Source organism: Centruroides sculpturatus, unplaced genomic scaffold (genome assembly GCF_000671375.1).
Source record: "Centruroides sculpturatus isolate CEXI.00-Female unplaced genomic scaffold, Cexi_2.0 scaffold342, whole genome shotgun sequence".
NCBI lineage: Eukaryota > Metazoa > Arthropoda > Arachnida > Scorpiones > Buthidae > Centruroides > Centruroides sculpturatus.
Window position 1 is genome coordinate 643,326 of NW_019384666.1, and position 18,137 is coordinate 661,462.

At 29.4% G+C, this 18,137-nt stretch overlaps 1 protein-coding gene across 2 annotated transcripts in view; it reads right to left on the reverse strand.

Moving 5' to 3' along the window:
- Positions 1 to 18,137, reverse strand: part of LOC111626651 (ras-related protein Rab-35-like) — a 28,712-nt gene that overhangs the window by 9,303 nt on the left and 1,272 nt on the right. For both annotated transcript variants that reach the window (XM_023370104.1, XM_023370103.1), the window contains exon 2: positions 372 to 422. In XM_023370104.1, the coding sequence (XP_023225872.1) occupies positions 372 to 422 (51 nt within the window). The remainder of the gene's footprint in view (positions 1 to 371; positions 423 to 18,137) is intronic.

The window sequence follows — 18,137 nt, forward strand, 5'->3', positions numbered from 1 at the left end:
TTTATATGTATCAAGTTTCCATTAGTAGAAAACAGCATTTGTCTTATTGTTATATGTTCCCACTGAATTTCAACAGATATTTTTAATAAAAACTTTCTCTGTGTGTTCTATGTTTACTATTTAGTTAACCTGATTAACAATGCAGATTTGAATTATTCCTATTTCACAGGATGATATAATAGGAATCTACACAGGATATAAATAATCTCATGTTATATACAGAGATTTGAAACAGGATCTTATATTTAACTGAAATTAATAAACAGTAAAACATAAATGGAGAAAGTTTTATTTAATGCAGTTAGTTTAATATGTTATTGACTTTTATCATATTTTTCATTTTATTTTATTATGTTAATTAAATTGCTTACCTGAAAATGTATTATCAGCAAATCTTAATAATAAGCTACTCTTTCCTACACCTAAAAAGAAAAAACATGCATTGAATGATTTTAATTATATACAAAAATTTTTTATGATGATAGATATTAAATTCTGTACAATATAATCCAATACCAATAACTTTCCAACTTATCCAATTTAATACTGATACTTGCTGTTATCCATATCAGGTTATAAAAACTTGAGGGTGCCACTAAAGCAGCCAAAAACATTTGTTTTCTTCCATTTATGTAATGTTTATTAAACATTTGCTGAAAGTAGCGAGTAAAAGTGTGCATGTGTTAAAATAAAGAAAAGAAACCTTACCTAAACAATGCAACAACTAATTTAGTTATATTAACAAATCTAAGAACAAAATATCAATGCTGCATACTACGGTATGCTATAGATTCTTTGTACCAATCATTTAATTAGCCTTATTATAGCCTGATATTTAGGCAATCGTTTGGTGATTTATAGATCTTCAGAATATACATAACAATAATTGTCTGATTTTGCATGAGCAATGACAGTCTAAAAAAGACAATACAAATCAGATGGATAACTTAGGCCATGCACTTTGGTCACAAGTTTTCACTAATCATAGCATAAGCTGAAGGTGCTTATCCTGATTGTATTAAAAACTTTTCACAATTGGTCTCCCAGAAGGCAGTGCTCCCTACCAAATTAGCACTTGCCAAAAGAAAACAGCCATACATCATGTGACCATAAGTGACAAATCCCATAAGAGAACAATCTACTGTGAATTAGTTTTACAGCATGGTATGGCCATTGTCATGTTTAAATGCCTGCCATGGCAAAATACGAGTATCAGTTTTTAAATGAATCAACAGAATGAAAGCATTCCTATATGATGATATATGGATTAAAATTAAATATCAAGCAACCCTTAAATCCAGTAAAAATAGAACACTTATTGTCTGAATAAACATTTGCATTATATTGATGTTGGATCAGTATCTGTTACCTCTATAAAAATTAATTCCAAATATATCATCATACAATATGCTTCTAATTTAATTATACATTTAAAAAAATTACAAGGAAGTACTGTTTTATGTCAATGCTAACAGTATCACTTACATTGATTATGAATTAAAACAATACTCTAACAAAATAGCAGAAAGAGGTATTCCTTTTTTTCTATACAATATACACATACAAAAATGAGTAATTTATTACAAAAATACAGTAAAACCTGTTTAAATGGAAAAAATTCTCTGGAAGAGTGATTTTTCTACATTAAATTTTACAAAAGAAGAAAGAAACCTGTCCAAGACTGAAACAAAGAGGATTCAATTTTAGTATATTTATTAAAATAAAAGTGTTTTTCTTTATGTTAACCTGTTTACCTCTTTCTTAATTTTTATACCAGTCTACATACTCAGGATTTATTAAGCCTCCAAAAGTCAGAAACAAATGAAAAACTAGCAGTTTTCCATGTACTAGTGAATAGTGCAATACAGTAAAAAACAAAGAGGATTTTTGGATACAAAGAACTTAACTTGGATAAAAGTGGAAAATTAAGATTCTATTTACAGACAAATAAGTAAAATTATCTCCAGCAAGATTTCCATTACATAGAGCATATTATGCCATGAACTAACATACACAGAATGTAATGCTCATGTGGATAATCAGAACAGCAAAATATTGCCATGCATTATTTTCCATGACAGTTCTATAATGACCAGAATGGTTCAGGTCTAGAACTCTGGTAAATATGGTTCTCCTTAACAGACTGTGGAAACTTATTTCTCACTCTGTTGAAAAAAAAAGTGTGACAATGAGGTCTATTCATATGATATAAAGGGTTATGTAATACCGTGTAAACAAGATAGCACATGATCAGCATAGTTGTTATCCATAGAGTTATTCATCTTATTATGAATAAAGTGAATAACAAATGAAAATGCCTGTGCCACGTGTGCATTTGGATATACTATAATAATAATATGAAGAAGAACTGGCTAGTAAAAAAAAGCAAAAGAAAGATTTTAAACCTAAAAGTAGAACACAAATTGGTTTCATACATTTTGACAAAAATTGTTTTGTCTTCAATCATCTACTAATAAAATGACAATTCAAAGCAAAGCTATACCAACAAAATTTATATTTAATGCATACCAGAATAAACCAAATCATAAGCAAACTTCATACATCTTAAGAGTTTATGAAAGAAAATGACAAAACAAGAGATTAGTCAATTATGAAATATTTTTATAATTTAAAATGTAATTTTATTTAATACAAAAAATATAATTCTAATTATCATTATATAAAAACTCAACTGATATATCAAATTATTTATGGCCATTAACAATGTTTTAATAACTCAATGATTATTGGAATTCAAAATAAGAACATTTTTATGATACACTTAATCTACATTGCAGAGTATACAGTAAAAAATTAATGAAAAAGAAATATATCATTTGTCAGAGTTGGCTTGAATCAAATAAAGTAGCAGCAATTCAACTTTCTAATGAATTAATTTTTCAACTTACGAGAAAAATTAATTTTGCCTACTTGAATGTGCTACCATTACAACTGTTGCTTCATAGTTTACATTACAAATAATAATTGATAAATTTCAAAACACATTTAAGTACACAACATCAATTAAAAATTTTGCTTAAGATTAATGATATTCAACTTAATATTTATCATCATAATACAAGGTCTGTTCAAAAAGTATCGGACCTTTGGTCGGTAAAAATAAATTTATTGACTTTGAGGTACAAAACCCTAATCCCCTTCAAAGTAGTCTCCTTGGTAATGTATACACTTCTCCCAGCGTTCCTGCCATTGCTGGAAACACTGCTGGAACGCATCTTTTGGAATGGCCATCAGCCGCTCCGTCGGATTTTGCACGATGTCTTCTCTCGACTAAATTCGGGTTCCTTTTAGCAGCATTTTCAGCTTGGGAAATAGCCAAAGGTCACACAGAGCCATATGGGGAGAGTACGGAGTGTGACGAACCACAGGAGTGTTATGTTTGGCGACGAAAGCCCGAATCAGATGCGCAGAATGGGCGGATGCGTTATCACGATGGAGCTGCCAAGTTTTGATCGACCACAGATCCGATCGTTTGCGTCGCACTGTATCGGAAAGACGACGAAGGACCTCCTGGTAGTACTCCTTTGCGATGGTTTGGCCTTGTGGTGCGTACTCACGACACACCACCCCACGAGAGTCGAAAAAACTGTCAACATGACCTTTGATATTGCTGCGGACCTGCCGCGCTTTTTTTGGCCTCGAGGATCGTCCCCGAAAGCCTGCTGAATCTTGCGAATGGTTTATGCTCGGGTATCGCCAAGGTTTTTGGCAAAATTTGATGTAATATCGCTGCTCACGTTATTCAGTCATTTTCCAGCTTAGTGAAATCCGACGAGAGCGCACTACATGACCTCACTCATAGGCCGATTCCCAACGACTGACGCTTCCTGCAGGCGGGAAAAAATTCAGGGTTGTGCATGACTGTCCCCTCCACAACTCCACTGAAGGAGGCCTGTCGTGCATCATTGGTTTACGCGGAAAAAAAAAGTTCCAATACTTTTTGAACAGACCTTGTATATAATGGGTTGTGTAATACTGTGTAAACAAGATAGCACATGATCAGAATAGAATGATCACATGAATCATAAAATGAATCTTTTTGACAAAATGTCTATGCAAAATTGCTCTGCAAATTTGACTAAAAGAAAAAAAAAACTTTTTAGGTTGTGGAATTATGTTGAATAATCTATACAGTAAACTCCCGATTATCCATGTGTGGATTATCCATGCATGAATTTAATTTAAAAAAAAATAATTACATGTGTATGTATTTTTTAAATAGCTGCGCGCTTTCATGTTTACCAGTGGTGTGCCATCATTAGAAGCGGTGGAAGTGCCGCTTTCCTTGTATTTTATAAAAAAATAAATACATATTAGTTTAAGGCTGTGTACACATTAGGTGTTTTGGTAATGCACGTTTAAAGAATCAAGAGTTCTGCATAGGCATACATACTCAAACGTGCACTTTTGACCAAGCACGCGCACAGATTTTTGTTAAAACACACATTTTATGGACGTCAGCCATGCATTTTGAGATATATGTGCTGCCATGTTCTATGATCTATTTATTGATGAAATCTAAAAGAGACCAGCCATCGTCAAATGATTTTATAGATATTTTAAAAGAATTAAAAAATTTGGGTTCATATTATCTTAGTTTTGGATACAACATCAGAAACATTCTATGCGTCAGTCTATCTCATAATATTGGGTGCACCCAAAATTCTCTTTGCCTCTGCCATCGTCTTTTATAGCGACGATGGAGGAGGCACACACAAGCAATTACTTTCACGTCCATTTCCAAACTGAGCCAGTGCTAATGCTCCACTAAACGATCGTTGAACGCTGAGCTAACGTGCGGTGTGTATGCCGCTAACGCGCATTTAACGCAACGCAAAACGCCTAATGTGCACAAGCCCTTAATTATACAAAAATAATTGCACAATATTTTATTATAACCGCATTATGTATCTTATTACAAATTTCTATACACGTGAAAAAAAAAAAGATTGCTATTGTATATTCGAATATTAGTGGCAGAAGGGAATCTCTGTATTGTCAGATTCCAAAAAGCCAGATTTGCGCATGTGCTTTACACAGCACCAACCTCACCCGGTTTAGCCACTGAAGCCTACGACCTTGGGTTGATGCTACACGTATAACACTTCTAATTCTATCTGGGACCAGTTCTGGGCTGTTAGCCGCCCACCCACTAGATATTTGGCCGATTACGTGAATAACAAGTAGATTTATAACTTAACCCAACCGATAAGAATTTACTGGTATGTTTTTACGATAGTTCTGTATAGTTGATGGGAGTTTTAAAAATCCATTAAAATATTTTATATTTTTATTCCGCCCTCCGATTTTATATTACTCACAGATTTCAATGTTAAACCGGTGATATTACGATTTTGTATGTCCCATCTCTAAGGGGATGTAGAAAAAAACGTGTACAATTCTTGTATAATGTTAAAAAATTAACCATTACTTCGACAGTGTCATTTACAAATAAATTTAATGAATGAGAGAGATGCACCAGGTACAGAAAGAGCTCTAGAATTTATTTTCCTTAAATTTACGATTTATGTATCCGTTTGTCATAAAAATTTGTCTTTCCACTTTTTTCCCGAGACTACAAATATTCGAGTACAAAGTAACTGGCTTCGACTTATTTCTACTTAAGAAGTAGTTAAATAATTAATTAATTTAATTAAGCGATTAGGGAATTGGGGACGTAAACAAAACCCTGCTAACAGGGCCAGAATATTACTTAAACAAAAGCTTAACTGAACCAATCTATAGCCAAGTACAGTTGGGACCAATTTCTTCGAAATACTGTATTAGATGTAATAAAGGCAGAAATTTTTCCAGTTCAACGAGAGTGACCGAAAAGTTGTAAATTTTGGAAATTTCTGTGGACTATACCTGGTCCTAAAACGAATTAATTAGAAAACAAAAGACGGACAATCTATTAAGTTTAACGTATTTAGATTTTTACAGCTATGATGAGAAACATTTAAAATTTACAACAACCCTGTCGCGTCCTTTGAGATTTACTAATGATACGACAAAAGAGGCATTTGACGTTAACCGGTATCGGCACCCTCGGGATTTGGCATGCATGCACGCACTGCACACCTACCAAGATCGTCTCCGATTCCATCCACGAGTCACTGATAGGGAGCACTTTTAACTAAGCGGATTGTTTTAATATTTAAAAAGTAAAGAATATCTTATGCTATTTTTATGTACGTTTCTTCACAAAACTATATTCATACAATTGAATATTTTGTATCAGATATGTATTAATTGTATATCGATCACACATTTTATTTTAACAAGTAAGTTTTATAATTTTAATTTTAGCCCTTATATTATAGCTAGCAATTTAGAATGTAATTGTGATATTGAAAATTTATTTCAAAAAGTTTTGGCTTGAGACCTTATAATGAAAAAGAAAACATTATTAAAAGAGAAAGGCCAATGCCTAAGTTAAATATATATACATCGACAAAAAAATTTGTTTGACATTTTCATGATAAAATTTATGAAGATATAAAATGGTTCTGTGGATGCATAAAAATGCAAAAATTGTTTTGTTGGCCTTGCCTACTATTTTCAAATAAAATGAGTGTGTGGAATGAGATTGACTTTGACAATTTAAATAGTTTTAGTAAAGCTGGCAAAAGACACGAAAATCCTAAATCTCGCATCAAATCTTTCATAAAATTGAAGCAATTTGGAAATCAAAATAGAATAGAATTTAACATTAGCACACAATATAAAATAAATATTGAAAATTATAACAAGATAGTTACGGCTAATAGACATATTATATTTTAATTAGTAGATGTTATCGAAGCGAGAATTGGCATTTAGAGGGCATAGAGACTCTATTAAATCTAATATAACAGAGTTAATTATATTGAACTTGCTTATTTATTAAGTGTGTTAGATAATCTATTAATTAAAAATACATTTAGAGAAGTCTACGGTTTTTACTGGCTTATCGAACAAACGAATACGACCCTAGACCATCACTGACCGATTGCTCCTGGAAGTCGGCTTGTTACAAAAACACAGCTTCCCTATCATGAAATGGCACGACACGCCCCTGATGTTTACGCATCCTATAAGTGTGCACGTGTTCGTATTTAGAGTTTGAAGCAGGTGGTGGGAGTATCTGAAGTCAGCTGGACTGGTTTTAGTTAGGTCGCTTCTTTTGTGCTGGACATTTCTTTTCGGAGAAGAAAACGATACATTTATACAAAGTTTCATTTAGTTGCATGTTATAATATGTATTACAATTTAAGTTTTGATTATATGTACGTATGTATAATACATATTATACATAATATTTTTTTCAAATAACTCTCCCACAAATACTTTTAGTGTAAAATTATGTAAAATAAGATGTTTTTTTAATTTTCAGATAAGTACTCTTAAAATGCCTAATAATCGAAAGAAAGTCGTACTTACTATAAAACAAAAACTAATGTTAATTTAAAAATTTGAAAAAGATGAATCTACATCGAATCTACATATTGTATTTTAGAAATAAATAATTATAGTTCGGATTATCCGTGCCACCTCTCTCCACCATTAGCCCGGATAATCAGGAGTTTACTGTATTTGAAAAAATATCTGATCTGAAAATTTCTTCATGTCATAAAACAAATAAATGAAAAACAAATTAATTAAAAGTATAAATTCATTAACATTAATTTTATCTCGAAAGCATTATATAATAAATTTTCTCCATTATTATAGAATATAAAATAACCAAAACTCCAGCATAAAATGATGATTTTTTTCTTCAGTAAACTAAGTTTTTAATGCATAAGCTACCATCATCATGTTAAATAAAAATAGTTCAAAAACAACAAAATTTTGATATTTGATTTGAACAGAAGATAGGCTATCTACTTGGATGTCAATGTTATGTTGTCAGAGTATGGAAATTACTTCACCTTCCATAGTACACAAATGGAGTATATGCCTGGGGGAACTCTAAAGATCATGTCGAAGATCTTCTTTTCCTGACTGTATACTCCATTCATTCACACCATCCCTTGGATAGCAAATGGAATATGTTGGTGCCATATCACACCAATTCAAACATTTAAAAGAACATAAAATCAATGACACATTTATCTTATGAAAAACAACAAGCCTCAATTAACTATTCCCTGATCCACTGATTGAAACTTTTAAGAACTAACAAGAATTGCTCTGCAGAATTGAAACTCTGAAAATAAGCCTTTGCCAACTACATAGAATAAAAATCAATTTAAAAAATTGGATGTACTTTTCCCAAAAAGCATGGGCAGAAGTAAAATTCTCAACCATTTCTAAATGTTGATGTAGCTTTTAAATGATAATGTTAAACCTGGTAGGCATATAGAAGATTCAATGCAACATCTAATGGAATCAGCAAAATCTCTAGGTATGAGTGTTACAAAAAATGAGCTTCATATTGACCACAAACCAACATTTGAAACTATCTCCAATTATCACAGAGGTATGAGATGGAGAACACATAATTGATGAAAGCAGCAATGAAGAAAAAAGAGTCATCCACTGTCGTCAGTACAAAAGCAGCTGTAGAATGTTGGAGAAATCCTATACTGCATATGAACATTGCAATTCAGATTACATAACTGAAATACATTTTCATGCTTTAATCTCACCTTCCATTTGAGATTAAAATTGAAAAGAAAGCATTGAAAGAAAAGAAAACAATCAACTTTGGATTCCTTTTTTTTTATCCTAAATTACTCAACTTTTTCACATATGGCATAAATATGTTGTATATAAATACAGTAGTTTTTTAAAACTACAAAGTACTTGTATCATAATAAAATTTTCTTCTATAATGTATTTTTTAAAACCCATTTTATGTTTCCTTTTGATATCAAACGTTTTTTATTGTTTTTAAGTACTGTACTACTAATCCTCATTTACAAGTTTCCAAGAATTTGAAATATGACACCCTTATGTAAATTTACACTATTGCTGTATTATGCAGTGGAATGTGCAACAAAAAGATTTTATTTATGAATGGAAAGTTATAAAATTGTTATATAGTAGTTATTGTATTTTGATTTTCAAAGAACTTTTACTGTTTGTAATTTTATAGTTTTGATGTTCTATATGTTCAATGTTTATTTTTTAAACTTTTAATATACTGTAAATATAAAAACAAAATATGTCATTATTAAAGAAACAATAATGCTAAATAACATTCATGGTATTGATGTTTACATAAATGTCAATAAATACAATAAAACTACAAATGAAATTCAGTATTGCAAAACTAAGCTTATTTTATATCAGAAACACTTGCTGATAAAAGAATAGAGGATAGAGATTCCATAGCATATACAATCTGTTTAATATAAGCTCAGAATTTTTAGTACTTGGTTATATTGCACCACCAGATATATTGCACTTTTTCTTTGTCTCCTAACAAACACAATATAATGAAGGGCTATTGTACTCTCATAATAGAAACAGCATTCACAAATCTTCAACTACCTTAATACTCTATAGCAGTGGTTTGAAATCTTTCTGGAGATCACAGAACACCATTGCCGAACAATCGCCTAAATATCGGGCTATTATATGGCTAATTAAATGATTAGAATAAAGTAATTTGTCATTAGAGGTAAGCGTTAGGCGCCATCTCTTAAGTAAATTAATAATTAAAATTAAATAAATAAATTATTAAATTAATTTTAGAACCTTCTGGAATAAAAGAACTGGCCCGGGACGGGGCTTGAACCCACAACCTTCATATAGTTATTATTTACTGGGTAATTTAAAATTGTTGCATACCAGCTTGTATTTTCCCGTTTTCTTATGTCTTCCATGTCTTGAACGATGGAGAGCTCCATAGCTCTGTATATTATTTCTTTGCTATACTGCTCCNGAATTGTTGATAAATTAATTTAATAATTTATTTATTTAATTTTAATTATTAATTTACTTAAGAGATGTCACCTAACGCCTACCTCTAATGACAAATTACTTTATTCTAATAATTTAATTAGCCATATAATAGCCTGATATTTAGGCGATCGTTCGGCAATTTAGTAGTTATACTATTCGGGCTTTGATTGTTGTTATTTACAGAAAACCATTCATACACTTTTCATTAAGTGGAGCATTAACATTGATATATTCGAGAATCAATAAGCAATTTCATGTTTACTATTCTGATGAAACAATATAGCAATAAACTAATAAACCTTATTGTATTGAATAAAATAGAAATATGGAATTGCCTACAAATAAAGGAATACATTATAGTACATTGGAATAAATTTGTAATAAAAACTTAAGCCTTTTTTGTGGAACATTCAAGGCAAATTTGAGGAACATCTGTGTTCCTCAGAACATTGGTTAAGTAGGCACTATAATCCCCCTGTGGGCAGTGAGTAAACCTGGGGGGCAAAAAGAAGCAAGTGAGCAGCAGGGGGCACTGGAAGCAGAGTACTGAATGGTGACCATAGGCAAAGGTTGGGGTCACTAACAGCTTTTCCCTTTCCTCCATTAAAACAGGTAAGAAGAACCATTGTGATTAATAGTTTCCAGATGTTGAGAACAATGTATGGTAAGTTCATCAAGTGTGAGGTTCATAAAAAAGTTTTCATAAGAATATTTCCAAGCCTTTCTCACACAAGGGTAAATGGGTTAGGGGACATTAGGTATAACTTTATGGAACAAAGAGGCAGTGGATAAAAAAAGTTTGGGAATCTATAATATCTAATTATTAAGACAAGGACATATATCTAAGCACAAAATCATAATAGGCACTTAGAACTTCAAAACAGAAATTATTAGACATTAATTCAATTCTTTACTGTATAAACTTGTCTATACCCCTTTTTGAATACAATCACTTTTGTTTTTGAAACATTCAAAATAGTTAATCCATAGTCACAACAGAATTCATCTAGAGTTGTGATTTTCTTTTGTAACATTTGTGGAGCATCAGTAAGAATTACAGTGCCATTAACATACATTAGTACATGTAACTCAACTTGATCAGAGAGAGAAATCCCAGGTAGGTCAGATTTAGCAAGTCACACTATCACACCATTAACATATACCGTATATCTGTGCATATAAGATGACCTTCAGATAAGACAAGGTGTAAATTTTTGTCAAAGTTTTATAGTTTTAGCATATATCTGTCCTATAAGACGGCGTCAAAACTATCAACGACCTATGAATTTTAGATCAGCAATCAGCATCTGGATAATAATACTGTATAGCATATATGGAATTATGTCCTATCTGTAATTTTTCGAATGAACAAATTTTATTTTCTTGCATCTGGCAGCACTGGCTTGCTATTGTTGCAAACATTCCCACTGATTTGGGCATTCAGGTAACGACCTTGACTATTCACAAAACCTTCATATGGGCTATTCTATTTTGTGGACATACCCTACTTTCTACTAGTTAATAATTACGGTTTTTCCATTTTTTTATAATGGTTTTTTTATATAAATTTCAATCTATTCTTTTTTGTATCTCTGTCCTATAAGACAACTCTGGATTTTGGGGGTCTTTTTTTTTTTATGATTCAACTATTGTCTTATCTGCATAGATATACAGTAAATTAAAAAACTGGGCTCAAAATCTCACCCTGCAGAACTCCAATGTTAATACCAAATGAATCAGTCATTTTGGCTAAAATCTTTACTCTTGCAGTGGTTTTGGAGTATATGTCAATTATAAGACCAAGAAACTGTTTATCCATACCCATTCTTTCTAATAAAGACCATAAAACTATGATTAATGGTATCAAAAGCAGATCTAAAATCTACAAAAGCAGCATAAAGTTTTCCTCTTTCTTTTTGCAATTTCAATTGCACCAATGCATTTAATACAAATACTTGATCCTGGCAAGATCAGCCAGGTCAAAAACCTGCTTGCTCCTGACACAAAACATCATATTTCATAATCCAAATCTTCTAATTTTTTATTTATTAAAGACTTAAATAGTTTACCAATTACAGGAATGAAAGATATAGGCCAATGTGCCCAAAAATTATTGCCTTTTTTATATATTGGAATAATCAAAGATTCAATCCATTTTTCCAGGAAAGTAGAATTTCTTTTAATAGAGTTAAAAACTTTCAATGTTGTAAGAAGAAAACTTTAAATATTCTGTTCTAATAAAATTAATACCAAGTGAGGTACAAGATTTAAAATGGTTAATAGATCCTTTTAGCTCCTCCAGTGTAAAATCTGTAAAACATTCTGATTCTATTGGAAATACTTTATACATATCTGTTGACAATTGTTCATCATTAATAAGTAAACAATGTTCTTTAGAGAATTTAGTAGCATAATAATTGAACCAGCTTTCCAAAGGAATTCTTGTATTACCCAATGAACTTTTACATTTAAAACTACAGTTGTCCCTCTATAGTCCAACGTTTTTTAATCCGACATGCTCAGTAGTCTGACGCACCTCCCGTTAAGGTACCCGTCCCTGTTACGTGTCTGCTTGCACAGAAGCATGTCGTGATGTGAATCTCCCCATCCAATTTTTACACGATGGCACACATTTCGTGTGTTTTATGTGAGCAGTTCTGTTCGAACAGTTGGAGTAGAGAATATTGTAAGTTACTGCTAGCAAAACAATGCGAAATATGTAATTATTTTTGGTAATCCGGACACTTTTGGTAATCTGACACACCTTTGGTCCCATACCTGTCGGATTATCAAGGGACAACTGTATTAATTATTTGCCAAAATATTTTAGAGTTATTGCATGTCACCAATCTGCTATTTAAGTTCCAAAAATAAGACTGTTTTTTCTTTTGGCATTATAATTTATATTTTAATTAATTTTTATATGAAATATAACATTCACCTGTATTTAATTTTTTCACTTTCTTAAACAATTTCCATAGACAGATTTTTTTTCTCATGGATTAACACTCGTTATCATACCATGCATTTGTTGTATGCCTTTTAGAAGTTACAGCTTTCACGTATTTATTAATTTTATCATGCTGCCACCACTAGAGGACTATTTTAACTTTTTTGCATTGCATGGTGGACGAGTAGCCTACAATAAAAGGTCGACTCCACTGTGGAATCGTTATTACCTCAACAGCATGTGAAAGGACCAAATGAAATAGACTCTTCCAGTAAATATAGTCTACCAAGAAATATATTTTTTGTAAATTTAAATTCATCCTGGCAATTTTTTTAATACACAAGACTGTTATTTTCATAAAAATGATAGAGAAGTTGCCCTGTATTATTAAAAATAGTAGAATCCTTTGAAACTCTCGAGGTAATTTGTCGATCACCAGAAAAAGATGACAAATAATCAGTGTGTCCCATTCTAGCATTAAAATCTGCACATAAAATCAAGTTAGTTCCATATAACAAGTGGTATTCTGTTAATAACAAAGTATTCTTGAAATCAACATCATAGTTATTATCAGACAGAATATAGGACACTATTAACTGAATATTGGTTAACTTTTTGCTTTTTAATTGTAAAATCAATACAAATCATGTCTGAAATATCAGTTTAACCTTACATACTGTATTTAATCTAAATCCGACAATTAAACCTCCACTGGTCTTCCAGGTCCATCATGGCTATGAGATATCTAATGATAAATTTTGTAATCATCAGAGAACATTAATTCAACTAGCCATGAGATATCTAATGATAAATTTTGTAATCATCAGAGAACATTGATTCAACTAGCAAAGACACATACCATGTTTCTACCAGTCAAAATATATCCATTTTGTATATCAGATTCCAGAAATTAGGGAAACAGTATTTATTATGTAAACCTGCAATATTATAGAAGAGAAGAGTCATATTATCATCTTTATCCAAATACAGATCATCATATTGATCATTCTTGTCATTTATGTTATTAAAATTTTATCATTATAAATTATATTCCTAAAAATGACTGTTCTCCATCTGGAAAATTTCACCTTTGTAATTACAAGCAAATATCTTATTATCTATAATTAGTCTGTTATATTGCAGTTTGACATTCTTAGCTCCTTTTAAACATTTCTTTTCCATACAATCTGAGTTTGTTTCTGACAGCTCTGGTACTCATTGAATAGTCATCATTAATGAATATATTTAGGTCTTTTAAATTACTAACAAATTAAAAGTTCATAAAAATGTTAGTAATTTAAAAGGCCTAAATATCTTCAAAATCAAACAGTTCACAAATAACCAGTCTTTTTGTATTAGGCTTAAGTTTTCCAATTCTGAAAGCACATTTAATATTGACATCTGTTACCTTTAATTTATCATTGAAAAGTTTTTGAACTTCAACTGAACAATCGTCTGATTTATCATCATCTATGCCTGAGATTACAATATTATTCCTTCCTTTATCTTCTAATTTCATTAACTTTTCTTGCAGATTATTACAGATTACATTAATTTCTGTGTTTGATTTGTCACTTTTAACATAGCCTTTTTCTTTATCAGTTTCAAGGACTAATAGCCTAGATTTGACATCTACCAATGCTTTATCTAAATTCTCAATCCATTCTTGCATTCTGTCTAAACAATTCAAAAGTGTGAAACAATGAGGGGTGGTTTTTTTGTAATAATTAATATAAACACTAAATTAGTGTGGTTCAGATTATGGGATGATCTCAGTTTATTCATTGACCACTTACAATATATTGAGAACTTAGTGGACAATTATTGCTTTTAGAAAGGTGTTTTATTGAACAACACACTTCTTTTTACAATATGCATTTTTGGCCCAATTACTAGTTTGACCTTCTTTAGTTGCAGTATAAATTATAGTACATAATTTATGCAACTAAATTAACTGCAACTAAAGTTAAAATTATAAATTATCTAAGGAGGGGTATTTTTACTAAATTATGCAAAGTTTAACATACAGTTAAACTGTTAAAACACACAAATTTTTTTTAAAATCCAAATGTCTGATGAATATCATATAAACTGTACATGTAATGATAAAAATAAAAAAATTTATATAGGTAAAACCAAATGACAATTAAAATTAAGAATTAAAGAACATGAAGCCACTATTAGGTTAAGTTATAAGGAATCTCTATGGTTTACACATGTCAAAGAACATAACTGTAAAATAGACACAAGTAATATTAAAAATTCATGTAAAAGAAAAAAGATTTAATAAAAAAGGAGAATTAAAGAATACTGTTTTATAAAAAAAAACAAAAATTTGTTAAATTTAAATGTTGGTCTTAAATTAGACAAGTGTTGGAATGATGTCATCCACCAATAAATAGTTTCTGTAAACTACATATTAAAAAAACTAATTCTGGTAGAGTAGTTAAAGTGTACAGTATAAGAAAGTAAAAGTTGTAAGATCAAATTTGTAAAATTTGGAAAAATACACTTTTAAAAAATGTAAAGAAAATGCAAAACTCAAGTTCTATAATTTTTTTTTAAATATTTATGTTAAAAAGAGAAACAATTATTTAAATTTTGATGTAGTCTAGTAAATGATAGAACTGGAAATATTATTAATAAAAAAAGAAAAAAATTACATATAAAAAAGTTTTTGTTTTCTTAAACAGTTTAATTGTAATATAATAATAATTTTGTAAAAATACCCCTTAGAATAATTTATAATTGTAACTTTAATTTACAGTGCAACTAAAGAGGGCCAAACTAGTAATTGGGCCAAAATGCATATTGTAAAAAGATTTATGTTATTGAATAAAACATCTTTCTAAAAGCAATAATTGTCCACTAAGGTCTCAATATTGTAAGTGGTTAATGAATAAATTGAGTTAATGAAAATCCCATAATCTCAACCATAATATTTTAGTGTTTATATTAATTATTAAATATTGGCATATACCTCACATGTACTTAAATTGATTTAATAATAATTTGATTTATTTTTGAATAAACAAATTTTTAATTAATGAACATGTGTACATGATTAATTATATAAAAATGAACAAATTTAGATATAAAAAATTATAAAATACATAAAAAATTTTATACATACAATCACAAAAATTTCTAAAATTAATATTAACATGAAGTTATTAATTACAAATAATTATCAATTTATAACCAAAATAAATTAATAACAGATTGATTGGAATGGTAGGATTTTAATACGAGATCTTTGGTATAACAAAGAATAAAAACAAAATTTTAAAATATAAAAATTTATCAAGAATTCAACAATGGCAAAATCAGCATTTGATGATAATTTAATTACTGCTATATACAATAGATAGATAAATACTGGCACTAACATTAGTTAATTGATAAGAAAACATTAAAGCTTTAGTTTTCTTTACATTTTGAAATTAAGTGATTGAATATATTTTGATATAATTTGTTAATCTATTGCTGATCTTATTTGATAAATTCAAAAATAATCAAAACTATGAAAATATAAAAATTATAAAATTTAAACAATTTTTTTTATAAATATATAAACTTTATCATGTGCCTTAACTTCATTAATAAAAATTCTGTAAATTAGAGAAAATATTTCATTCAATTCGCAATTTTTTAGTAAAGTTTAAAATATTTTAATTTTATTTTACAATTTAATTTCAATTATTATTAACCCTTCAAAATTATGATTGCAGCAGAAATAACTTTTTTTCAATTTACTTTAATTGTCTTAAATTGATGATTAGAATTTTTAATATCTTAATTTGAAGAAATTTTATAATATTTAGTCAAGGACAATTTTACAAAAGTTTTCTTTTGGTTTTTTTAAAAGAATGAATTTGTCAATATTAATTAAATTAGGAAACAAGTAATTATAACTGTACTATGTTAATTTTTTGGAATTTTATCCTAGTAATATTATAATTATAATTTAATTTTCATTCAAACATTAAAACATCAATAGCAGTATACAGCAGCACATATAACAATCCAATATATTAATATTACCAAACAATCTGCTGGATTAGCCTTAATATAACATTATAAAAATCCAGCAGATGATTTGGTATTATTAACAGCAGTAAATTACATTTTAGAACTACATTTAGAGTTTTTATTGTTTATATAATGAATAATAATTGATTTTGTTTTTATTCACATTTTTTCAGCATTAATAATAAATTATTAAAGTAATTACTTAAAATGTGTTTGAATTATTATAAGGTTAAAAATGTAATAATCTTTTAAAAACTGGATGTAAATATAAAACACTTCTAAAAAAACTTTTTTGGTTTTTAGAAGTATTGTTTATTATTTCACCTGACTATCCAAGATTTTCTATATAAAAAGGTGTATTATTGATGGACAGACATTTACATGCATAACATGAGAATAGTAGGAAAAAAAGCTGATACAAAGGAAACTGCACTAAAAATTCAGAGAATCATGCATCTGTATGTGTAATCCTAGTTTGCCAAATTATGGATTTAAATTCCAATTCAAACATGGATGTTTATATTTATTGGATTTTAAGAAATTGTTGCTTACAAACCACACTGTAGCCATTATAATTAGTGACATTAAAGAATTTATTATTTCATTAACATTCATTACTACATAAAATAATCAAAATTTTAAAATATTTCAGTTTGAAAAATAACATAACATTCAACTAAACATTTATCAATTCATGTGTGTCTAAAAACATGGCAAAACTACATTAGATAAATATATTTTAACAATGCAATTTAATTCTCACCAATTTACAATAATTCTAATTTGATTTTTCTTATTAACTTGCACATCTTTAATATAATTTCTGGAATAATCATACTACATAAATGTACAGTCCTTTAATTAATTAATAGCTTAGCTATAGACAACCAGAATGAAAAAAGGTGTCATACTGCCATGCTTGATCCATGTTTGAGTTTGTGTTGGGAACCTCAGCTTTTTCATAGCTGACACATCCCAGATATATTGAACCCAGTTTCTCATCGCCCAGCCAAAATCTAAGGCAAAATGTGGTTAAAAAGGCACTCTACGGCCTCAAAGCATAAACAGTAAAACAAAAATATTTTGTAAAAATCACAATATTTAGCTTGTAGGAAGTTACATTATAATCATGGAAACTGAAATTAAGAATTCCTTATATCAAGCAATACAATTTATTGCATACACTATGGCTTCTATGCACTAATCTTAGATGTGAGGAAATATGTATGTATTTATGTAC